General features: G+C 35.9%; 1 protein-coding gene across 17 annotated transcripts in view; it reads right to left on the reverse strand.

The window, feature by feature from the left end:
- RALGAPA1 (Ral GTPase activating protein catalytic subunit alpha 1) overlaps positions 1-12,640 on the reverse strand; it is a 275,889-nt gene that overhangs the window by 239,232 nt on the left and 24,017 nt on the right. For 16 of the 17 annotated variants that reach the window (XM_077940906.1, XM_001088633.5, XM_015143575.3 and 13 more), the window contains 2 exons: positions 2,418-2,528; positions 1,778-1,827 (listed from right to left, as the gene is read on the reverse strand). In XM_077940906.1, coding sequence (XP_077797032.1) covers positions 1,778-1,827; positions 2,418-2,528 — 161 coding nt within the window. Of the gene's footprint in view, positions 1-1,777; positions 1,828-2,417; positions 2,529-4,546; positions 4,622-12,640 lie in introns of all 17 variants that reach the window. The other variant, XM_077940904.1, reaches the window with a different exon arrangement.

Here is a 12,640-nt window from a genome sequence, read left to right on the forward strand (position 1 = left end):
TCATGCTTTTTGTTCCAGAAAAAGGAAATCACTTTATTTATGATTTTTCATCCTTAGTTTCTAAAGGTAGAGGTCCCTTACTATAAATAGAAGAATGTCAGCACAAAAATTAAATGATTTTTTCAAAAGATGAAAACCTGGTATCTCAGATCTTTTTTCTAGCAAAATTTAGTGATCCATTAAAGACAAACATTTCTATGTAAAGAATAAAAAATAATCAGTATATATTACATATAGAAAAATAAGTGATTTTTACATATAAGAAATACTCCAAAAGGACTTATATTAACTAAGCAATCATCTCAGTTTCCTGAATTTAAGGCAAGCATGAACATTTGAAGGAATACTTTCCAGGAATCATTAGCTCGCTTTCTCTGGATATTTTTACTCTTTCTCAAAGCATGTATGTTTCAATATTCCCCTTGTGAACAGTTCATGCAAACACTTCAGGAAGTAATATAATCAAATTCCTCAGGGGTCAAGACTAATGAAAATTAACTGCAGAACAGATACTAACATCAGTGTTACTGCTGTTGGGAACTCTTGAAAAAATTCTTTTTTTTTCCCCCTCTAACTAAATCAACGGCTAAGAGACATGTAGATGATGTTATTCAAATTCTTCTAAATTATATCAAAATACTAAAGAGTGAATTCTTATTATTTTTGAGACAGGGTCTCACTCTCTTGCCCAAGAGTGCAGTGGCACAATCACGGCTCACTACAGTTTCAACCTCCTGGGTTCAAGGGATCCTCCCACCTCAGCCTGCTGAGTCACTACCACTACAAGCACCTGCCACCAACATGCCTGGCTAACTTTTTTGATTTTTAGTAGAGACTGTCTTGCTGTGCTGCCCAGGCTGGTCTCTAACTCCTGAGCTCAAATGATCCTCCTGCCTCAGCCTCCCAAAGTGCAGGGATTACTCTGAACCACCACACACAGCCAAGAGTGAATTATCTTTAATTAGCACCAGACAGAATAGCTCCATCTTCAGAAACTAATTTCCGAATTATTTTCTAAGCATCTTGAGTCACTACTCCTGGCTTTCTACAGGTCTCGAAATTCTCAGTGAAGATCAGAATACTTCTATGACTGTTTATCTGTTTACTTTGAAAGAGAATAAAGAGCAAGGAGTTATTTTAAAAGGGGGGTGAAAGGGTCTTAATTTTTAAGAGTGTGATAAATATTTTTTAAAAAAATTAGCAGAGCATCAAAATTTTGTTCATTTACCTATGAGCTATGTTTCCTGACTTTTATTTATAGACTTGCCCCATCTCCAATCTAATGTAAAATGACAATTTTTAAAATATTTAAGACTATTTTAAACAAGTTTGCAATGAAAAGCAGTGAACCAAAACAATAAGTCCCTTAGGTACACAAAAGCTACAGTAATATACCTTCTTAGGTAAGAATGTTTTGGAGTTAAAACAAAAACAAGTTTTCCATTTCACTAAACCTCTGACAAATTAAAAGTTTCATTGTTTGCAAACATGAATATCATACCAATTTTGAATATCAAAATACCAAATTTGAATATCATACCAATTTTGTGGTGTCAAATGTATAAAAACATAATTATATCTGCACCAAAAAGTAATACATTGTACCTCAAAAAGTATAGGATTCAGTCAGGCATATTTTAAAAACTTAGATTTAGTTCTTAGAAAGTCTGGCGAATTCACAGTGTTTCATTACATGTTTTATAATTTAAATATATCCCTTTGTATGTTCCAAAAATTATTTCTGAAAAAGGGAAAAGTTAGATTCAGAAGCACTTACCTCAAAAATAAAAAGTATAGCATCCAATTCCTCTCTTTGAGACTTGTGACCTAAAACATTTTTATAAGAAAACATTTAAAACATATCATTTTGCCCTCATTGTTAACAATCACTTAATGAACTTAAAACATTTCAAGAATGAAGGTTTTTTTTTCCCCAGCAATTATCTAGTAAAATGTTTAAAGCATACTCCATTCATTGTGAAGACAATATCATAGTCACTCTCTTTACTCTATTGAGTACTGTAATTAAATTTAGGTTCTACATATTTATGTCTAGAAACAAATCATGACATATTACAAAGCACTTCAAATAAGCTCTGAAAATGAAAATATGAAAACGACCGCTCAAACGTGTCACATGCTCCTAGGGCAGAACCAAAGAAGGCAGAATGAGGGAACAAATCAACCTGACCGGTGAAAAAGTAAATCTTCAAAGCCATTATAAAGTAAAAAGGATAGTAATGCTAACACATTAGTTGTCTTTCAAATACAGGTCACTAGCCCTATGACAATAGTGTGAGAGGGAAAGCAAAAAGCTGTCTGACAAAAATAAATGAAACAATATGTCCAAGAGTCTTTATGTTTATGACAATTATTAGAAATATTAACATAAGCCAAGATATATGTTAGTATCTTACCTTTCTGTTTAAGACTAGCTTCAATAGTCACAAAATTTTCAAAGAACACATAGTATATATGTGAAAAATGTTGGTCGAAAAACTGTTTAAGATCAATAGATTCTGCATTCTCTGAAAAATAAAAACAATTTACTGATTATTTACATGTATGTTAAATCAAGTTTAGCAAATATTCAGCGACAAGTTTCCTTCAAAGTCAAAGAACTGCTCCTAAAATTCTATTCTATTATTTACAATATGTATTTAGTCCTTGCAGATTTTAGTTTTAATTTTAAAAACTGATCAAGAAAACAATGGCTCAGAAAAACTTATCCAAAATAATTAATCATACAAAAAAAAAGTTAAGTTCTATTTGCAATTCATAGCTACAGCTTTCCTAACGTTCTCTCCAAGACAGTTTAAAATCAGAATAATAATTTATGATATCTGAAGGTCAGGCATGGTGGCTCACGCCTGTAATCCCAACACTTTGGGAGGCCGAGGCGGGCAGATACCTGAGGTCAGGAGTTCGAGACAAGCCTGGCCAACACGGTGAACCCTCATCTCTACTAAAAATACAAAAATCAGCTGGGTGTGTTGGCGTGCGCCTGTAATCTCAGCTACTTGGGAGGCTGAGGCATGAGAATCACTTGAACCCAGGAGGCAGAGGCTACAGTGAGCCAAGATCATACCATTGCATTCTAGCCTGGGAGACAGAGTGAGAATCCACCTCAGGGAAAAAAAAAAAAAAAGAATAATTTATAATGTCTGAAACTATTTATTCAGTAAATAGGTACCCAACATTAGGCTTTGTAAATAAGTATTTAGGGATTAAAAAGCTTAAACATAGACAGTACTGCTCTAAAGAAACTGTCAGTAAGAGCAGAGCATGCAAAATTAAACGAATAATTGTATGAACAGTAGAAAGTGTTAGTACTAAAAGTGAGATGTCAAAGTATATGGCAGTTTAGAAACACAAAAGTACTTTCAAAGCTCAATAAAACACAAAGGTGGGGAAAGAAAAAAGGCCTGACAGAGTACATAATATCTGAAAAGACTTTTAAGGACAGGAAGAACACTAGACATAAAGTGGTGGAGTTGAATGGGAAGGACATTCAAGGCATAAAAAATACATGGAGTAAGAAGAAAAACGTGAGGTATGCATGTATACATGCGTAACAAACCTGCGTGTTTATACATATGTATATACATACGCTAGAACTTAAAGTATAATTTAAAAAAATAAAAAATAATTTACTATGAAGCTTTAAAAAAAAAAAAAAGTCAAAGTGGCCTGGTTCTCTCATAATCTCTGAGATCCAGACCGGAGAACTGTAGTTTCTGGGTCCTTCTTGGAAGAGATGAGCAAATGCAGAACCAGCAATCTGTCTAAATCAGTACTGTCTCCTAGAAATATAATGCAAGCCACAAATATTAGCTACATATGTGATTTTAAATTTCCTTGCAATCACATTTTAAGAAATAAAATCACATGGGGAAATTAATTGTAATAATATATTTTGTTAACAAAAAGAAATCATTTTTAAGCGCTACCAATAAAAACTTATTAATGAAAAAAAGAAAGAAAAACGTGAGCTATGATAGTATCCAGAAAAAATAATTGATTTTGGCTAAAGCTTAGAACATTTTAATAAAAATAAACAAGTAGACTTGAGATATGCTTACATGTACTTATGTATATGTATATGTATTTATGCATAGAAGATACCAAACAACTAGGCAGCATTACCTCTAGGGAGCATGACTAGTTTTATTGTTGCTTAGTTCATTTTCAGGGTAAGTGAGAACATTAGTGAAAAAGAGTGGAGAAATTCTACTTTATATACTTCCTACTATTCTAAACTGTTTATAAAAAGCACATTACTTCTTTTACAATACAAAATAGAATTTTTTGTTTCTGTTTTATTTTTTTAAGATGGTGTCTTGCTCTGCGGCCCAGGCTGTAGTGAAGTGGTACAATCTTGGCTAACTGCAACCTCCATCTCCAGGGTTCAAGCGATTCTCCTGTCTCAGACTCCTGAGTAGCTGGGATTACAGGTGCCCACTACCACACCCGGCTAATTTGTATATTTTCAGCAGAGACGGGGTTTCACCATGTTGGCCAGCCTGATTTCAAGTGATCTGCCCACCTCAGTCTCCCAAAGTGCTGCGATTACAGGTGTGAGCCACCGCGTCCAGCCTCAAAATATAATTTTAAAAGGCAACTGAAAAAATAAAAGATTTTTGAAAGGAAATAAAGAAATATTCATTGTAAATAAACTCAAGTTAAAGGTAAACATCAATTAATTTCTTAGAATGCACTAAGGCTCAACAGAAGATTTCAAAATAATGTGAAATAGTAACAACATACAGAGAGTACTTTAAACTCTTTCATTATCATATCCTATGAATATTCATTATAATTTTTTGGAGGGGACAGGGTCTCACTCTGTCACCCAGGCTAGAGTGCAGTGGCATGATTACAACTCACTGCAGCCTCATCCTGAGTTCAAGCAATCCTCCCACCTCAGCCTCCAAAAGTACCTGGGACCCAGGTACCTCCCCACCACACCTAGCTAACTTTTGTAGAGATGGGGTCTTGTTATGTTGCCCAGGCTGGTCTCCTGTCTTGGTCTCAAAGTGTTGGGGATTACAGGTGTGAGTCACAACACCTGGCATAGTAACTCTTTAGTGATGTTTTATCTATGTGATTTTCCAAGACTGTTTTTTTGTTCTGCCATTCCACAGGGAAAGGGATAGATGCCTTTCCTCTCTATTCCCTTGGATTCTGTACATTTATCTTTTATGGAAAGAACAATGTTTCAACTGTCTTATCATCTTTCTTCCAGGACTAGTCTGGCATCTTTAGAATAGAAACTGTGTCTACCTCAGGATTTCTAAAAATTGGCACAATGCCGAGCAAACAATACGTACTCAAATGTGTTTTATTACTAACAAAATTAATTATTTTTACTTTATTATAGTCAGTTCATACAATATGGAAATTTTTACCTTGGAAAAGACTGCATAACCTACTGACAGGAAAATAGCACAGACTCATCTTGACTGGAATTTCAATACCCAGATTTCACTCCTGTTTGTAACACTTACTACCTATGTGACTTTTCACAGAACTAGACAAAATAATAATGCTTAACACAAAGTGAATGTTTTCTAAACAATGCGCACTATTCTCAGCACTTTACAGAAACTAATTCCTATAATCTACATAGCAATACTACAAAATTAGTACCATTATTATCTCCATCTTACAGATGAGAAAATTTAGGTACAGAGAGTCTAAGAAACTTAGTTCATAAGCAGAGTCAGGATTTAAACAACAGGAACCCTAAGTCTATTCAGCCTCCAATGTAACACATCTGTAAAAAAAAGAATACTAAATATTTACCTGTTATCTGTCTATAAGAATAATAGTCATCAAACACTAGTTAAATATATTTTATCAAATATCAAAATAAAAACACATACAACTGAAATAAAGAGGAAAGATGTTCTAGTTTTCCCACAGAATAGTTTAAAGAATTATGAAATTAGAATAAAACAGCCTTGGGCTGAGCAAGGTGGTTGACATCTGTAATCCCAGTACTTTAGGAGGCTGAAGTGGGAGAGTTATTTGAGGCCAGGAGTTTGAGACCAGCCTGGGCAACATATTGAGACCCCATTTCTACAAAACTAAAAAATCAGCCAAGTATGGTGGCATGTACCTATAGTCCCAGCAACTCTGGAGACTAAGGTGGGGGAATTCCTTGAGCCTAGGAATTTAAGCTAAGTTGCAGTGTGCTATGATTGAGCCAATGCACTACAGTCTAGGCAACAGAGGGGGAGACCTTGTCATTAAAAATAATAATAATAATAATGATAATAAAGAAATAGGCTGCTATAATTACCTCTAAATTTCCTAAAATTAATGTTTCAAAAACACAATGTTCTAGGAGAAAAAAGAAAATGGGAACAATAACAAAGCAAACCAGAAAAAAACACAACAAAAGCAAACATGAATCAACTCAAGATTTTGCAACATATTAGGAGCCAAAATATTGTCTCTTGATTTCCTTCCCATAAGGCATGCTAACAAAGTCTGGAAATTATGTACTTTCTTTTTTTTTTTTCCTTGAGACGGAGTCTCGCTCTGTCGCCCAGGCTGGAGTGCCGTGGCACAATCTCGGCTCACTGCAAGCTCCGCCTCCTGGGTTCACGCCATTCTCCTTCCTCAGCCCCCAGAGTAGCTGGGACTACAGGCGCCCGCCATCACGCACAGCTAATGTTTTCTATTTTCAGTAGAGACGGGGTTTCACCGTGTTAGCCAGGATGGTCTGGATCTCCTGACCTCGTGATCCGCCCGCCTCGGCCTCCCACAGTGCTGGGATTACAGGCTTGAGCCACAGCGCCCGGCCAAATTATGTACTTTCTAATGCTAATGAAAATGATCAAAATTAGGCTGGGCGCAGTGGCTCATGCCTATAATTCCAGCACTGTAGGAGGCCGAGGTGGGCGGATCCCGAGGTGGGCGGATCACGAGGTTAAGAGATCCAGACCATCCTGGCCAACACGGTAAAACCCCATCTCTACTAAAAATACAAAAATTAGCTGGGCGTGGTGGTGGGCGCCTGTAGTCCCAGCTACCAGGGAGGCTGAATCAGAAGAATCGCTTGAACCCGGGAGGCAGAGGTTGCAGTGAGTCAAGATGCCACCACTGCACTCCAGCCTGGGTAACAGAGCTAGACTCTGTCTCAAAAAAAAAAAAAAAAAAAAAAAAAAAAAATTACTAGAGAAGAAGGACATTTTATAATGGTTAAAGGGTTAATATTTTAAGAAGATATAACAATTGTGAACATACATGCACTTAACAACAGAACTCCCAACCCCAAAGCAGAAACTGACAGAATTGAAGGAATATACAGACAATTCAATGATGGTTTTAAGAGTCAACACTCTACTTTCAATAATGAATAGAAAAGACAGAAGTGAAAATAGAAGACCTAAACAATACTATAATGCAACCAGATCTAACAGACATCTATTGAATGCCCATCCAACAACAAAGGAATACACAGTCTTTTCAAATGCACATGGATACTATCCAAAATAGATCATATGTAAGGCTATAAAATAAACTTCAGTAACGTAAAAGGACTGAAGACAAAGTATGTTATCTGGCCACAGTGGAATGAAATTAGAAATCAATAACACAAGGAAATTAAGAAAACTCACAAATATGTGGAAATTTAGCAATACCCAACTAAATAACCAATTGGTCAAAGAAAAATCACAGGAGAAGTTAGAAAATCTTTGAGATGAATGTAAATGAAAATACAACATACCAAAACTTATGGCATCCAGCTAATGCAGTGCTTACAGAAAAATCTATAGCTTTAAATTGCTATATGAAAAAGAAATCTGAAAATCAACCTAATGTTCCACCTTAGGAAGTAAGAACATTGGCTGGGCGCGTTGGTTCATGCCTATAAACCCAACCCTTTGGGAGGCCGAGGCAGGAGTCTCAATTGAGCCCGGCAGTTCAAGACCAGCCAGGGCAACATAGTGAGACTCCATCTCTACAAAGAAATTAAAAATAGCCAGGTGTGGTCATACATACATACAAAAATAAGGAGCAAACTAATCCTAAAGCACAAAGAAGGAAATAAAGATTAGAAAGGACATAAATGGAGACCAAAAAAAACCAAAAAACAAAAAACAACAAAAAAAAATCATTGAAACAAAAATTGGTTCTTTGAAAAACTCAACAAAACTTGACAAACTGTTAGCTAGACTGTCCAAAATGAGAAAGACATAAGATTCAAATCACTAATCTGGACTGGAATATAACACATTACTACCAACCCTACAGAAATAAAAATCAAGAGAATACTATAAGCAACTATAAGTATGCTAGCAAATCAGACAGCCTATATGAAATGAACAAATTACTAGAAAGCCACAAACCACCAAAACTGATTCAAGAAGACATAGAAATGCTAAAACAACCTTCAATGAATGAGAAGATTGAATTAGTGAGGGGGAAAAAAACTACTTCAAAGAAAAGCTTGGACTCAAATGGCTTATGGGTGAATCCTACCAACTCTTCCAAAAAATAGAGTATACTTCCTGCTCATTCTATGAGGCCAATACTCTCATACCAAGATCAGACAAAAACATTACAAGAAAAATACAGACCAATATCCTCTATGAATATGAATGTAAAAATCCTCGACAAAATACTAGAAAACTGAATCTAGCACTATATATATATATATGCATACACACACACACATACACATTCACACTATGACTAAGTGACATTCATCCTAGAAGGCAAGGTTGGTTCAATATACAAAAATCAATCACTGTAACACCTTATGTTAACATAAAGGTCAAAACTCACATGATAGTTTCAATAGACACAGAAAAAACATCTGACAAAACCCAACATAATTTCATCCTAAAGATACTCAAAAAGCTAGGAAAAGAACAGTATTTCTTAACCTGATAAAGGGTATCTATGAAAAGGTCACAACTAACATCACACTTAGTGATAAAAGATTGAAAGCTTTACCCCTAAAAGCATGAACAAGACAAGGATGTCTTTTTGTTACTTTTAATATTATACTATAAATTCTAGCCAAGACAGTTACATGTGAAACAGAAATAGAAGCCATACACATTGTAAAGTCCAAAGCATTACTATCTCTACTCATAAATGACATGATCTTGGATATCGAAAATCCTAAGGAATGCACCAAAAAATCCTATCATACTGACAAACAAGCTCAACTAGGTTGCAGAATACAAGATCAATAAGAAAAATCAACTGTATTTCTATACACTGGCAATGAACAACACAAAAGTGAAATTAAGCAAACAATTCCATTTACAATAGTATGAAAAAGAATAAAATACTTAAATTTAACAAAAGAAGTACAAGACTTGTATACTGGAAACTTACAAAACATTACTAAAAAAAAGACTAAAACAAATGGAGACATTCTCTGTGTTTAAGACTGAATGCTGGCCGGGCGCGGTGGCTCAAGCCTGTAATCCCAGCACTTTGGGAGGCCGAGACGGGCGGATCACGAGGTCAGGAGATCGAGACCATCCTGGCTAACACAGTGAAACCCCGTCTCTACTAAAAAATACAAAAAACTAGCCGGGCGAGGTGGCGGGTGCCTGTAGTCCCAGCTACTCGGGAGGCTGAGGCAGGAGAATGGCGTAAACCCGGGAGGCGGAGCTTGCAGTGAGCCGAGATCCGGCCACTGCACTCCAGCCTGGGCGACAGAGCCAGACTCCGTCTCAAAAAAAAAAAAAAAAGACTGAATGCTGTTAAGATAGCAACAGCCCCCAAATATACCTAAAAATTCAATGTACTCTTTTTTTTTTTTTCTATTTTTTCTTTTTTTGAGACAGAGTATCATTCTGTTGCCCAGGCTGGAGTGCAGTGGCAGGATCTCAGCTCACTGCAACCTCCGCCTTCCAGGTTCAAAAGATTCTCCTGCCTCAGCCTCCTGAGTAGCTGCGATTACATGCATTTGCCACCACACCCAGCTAATTTCTGTATTTTTAGTAGAGACGAGGTTGGCCAGGCTGGTCTTGAACTCCTAACCTCAGGTGATCCGCCCACCATGGCCTCCCAAAGTGCTGGGATTACAGGTGTGAGCTACCGCACCCAGCCTTAATGCACTCTTTACCAAAATCCTAACATAGTTTTTTGCAAAAACTGACAAGTTAATCCTAAAATTCAAAAGAAAATGCAAGTGACCCAGAATAGTCAAAATAGTCTTTTTTTTTTTTTTAAATGGAGTCTCACTCTGTTACCTAGGCTGGAACCCAGTGGCGCAGTCACAGCTCACTGCAGCCTCAACCTCCCGGACTCAAGCAATCTTCCCACCTCAGCCTCCTGAATCACTGGGACTACAAGTGTATGACATCATACCTGGCTCATTTTTAAAATTTTTTGTAGAGACAGGCGTTGCCACATGTTGCCCAGGCTGGTCTCAAACTCCTGGACTCAAGTGACCCTCTCACCTCTACTTCCAAAGTCCTGAGATTACAGGCATGAGCTACCACGAACAATGCTGGAGAACTGACATTTTCTCATTTCAAAACTTACTACAAAGCTACACTAATCAACAGAGTATGGTACTGGGATAAGGATAGACATATAGATGAATAGAACAATGAGAGTTCAGCAATAAATCCTTACACTGATGATCAATTGATCATCGACAAGGGTACCAAACAACTCAATGAGGGGAAAAAAAAGTATTTTTAACAAATGGTTGATTTTTTTTTCCTCATTGAGTTGTTCGGTACCCTCCAAAAGTCTTTTCAACAGATGGTCGAAAAGAATGAAGACTATACTTGAAAAATTAACTCAAAATGGATCAAAAACCAAAAACCTAAATGTAAAAACTAAAGTTATAAAACTCAGAATAAAACATGACCTTGAATCAGTCAGTTCTTTCTTAGATATGACACTAAATGCACAAGCAACAAAAGAAAAAATAAATTTGACTTCATCAAAATTCAAAACCTTTTTGCTTCAGAGGACATTATTAAGAAAATGAGAAAATAACTTACAGAATGCAAGAAAATATTTGCCAATTATATACCTGATTTTAAAACATTAGTATCCAGAACATAGAAATAATTCTTATAATACAATTGTAAAAAAATTTTTTTAATGATCAAAGGATTTGAATATATATTTCTCCTAAGAAGATATATGAATAGCCAGTAAGCTCATGAAAAAATCATTAGCCATCAGGGAAATGCAAAGCAAAACCACAATGAGATACTACTTCCAACCCACTATGATAGCTATAATCAGAAAGACAAACAATACCAAGTGTTGGCAATATGGGGAAATCTGAATCTTTGTACGTTGCTGGTAGGAATATAAATGATAATGCCACTCTGGAAAACAGTGTGACAGGTCCCTAAAAAGTTAAATATAGAGTTATCATATGACCCAGCAATTCCATTCCTGGAACATTATATACCCAAGAATTGAAAACATAAGCTCAGGCTGGGCAACATGGCAAAGTGTCTCATCTCTATCAAAAAAAGAAAAAGAAAGAAAATGTATGCCCACAAAAATGTTCAGAACATTATTATTCATAATGGTCAAACAGTGGAAATAACCCAAATGTCCATCAATTGATGAATGGACAGACAAAATATGGTATAATCCATACAATGAATATTATCTAGCCGTACAAAGCACGAAGTAGTAGTATATGCTACAATGTGATGGACTTTGAAAACATTATGCTAAGTGAAAGAAGCCAGACACAAAAGGCCATATATTTCTTATTTTATTTATATGAAACATGCAGAAGAGTCAACCATAGAGATGGAAAGTATCTAATGGCTGGTGCGGGCAGGAAGTAAAGAGAAATGGGGAGTGACTGTTAAAAGGTATGACTTTGTTTCTTTTCCTTTTTTGTCGATCTATTCCTTTTAGCTCATCTAATATTCAACCCCTTGACATCCTAATTTGTGAGATCTGCCAGACCCTACCTCGCTAAGTGAATCTGAGAGCTTTACCTTCTTGGGCAGTTTGAAAAGAATTAACATAAAAAGGAGCAGAAGAGCTCATGGAGATGAGAGTGAGAAAAGCAATTTTTTCCCCCTATGTCTAGATATTACACATTGTTATATCATCAAGTTACTGATATTTGTTGCAAGCAAATGCATTACCTTCACATTTACGCAGTTGAAGACTAGCTAGCTATTAGTATACCATTATTATAGAATACAAAATAATGTCATTTTTAAAATTGAGTAGTCTGATAATAGGAGAGAAATCAAAATACAGTACTACTGGTCATGCATGGTGGTTCACACCCATAATCTCAACACTTTGGGAGGTTGAAGTGGGAGGATAGCTTGAGGCCAGGGATTTGAGACCAGCCTGGCAATATAGCCAGACCCTATCTCTACAAGTAAATAAATAAATAAATAAATAATAAAACAGTACTGCCAATATTCTGTATCTAGTTCTACATGTCCAAAACAGATAATTTCCTGATTCATTGAATCATTTCCCTAACACTCAAAGACATTCTTTTGGATACTGAAAATAATTAAACATATGGTATCTGGAAATTTAAAATCTAAAGTGGCTAAAACAAATATAGGCAGACATTTTGTAAACATTAAGTTTTTGCACAATGCAAATACTTTAAATTATAGAGAAGTAAAAAGAGGTTTTATATACTGGGAAA

Source organism: Macaca mulatta, chromosome 7 (genome assembly GCF_049350105.2).
Source record: "Macaca mulatta isolate MMU2019108-1 chromosome 7, T2T-MMU8v2.0, whole genome shotgun sequence".
Classification (NCBI taxonomy): Eukaryota; Metazoa; Chordata; class Mammalia; order Primates; family Cercopithecidae; genus Macaca; species Macaca mulatta.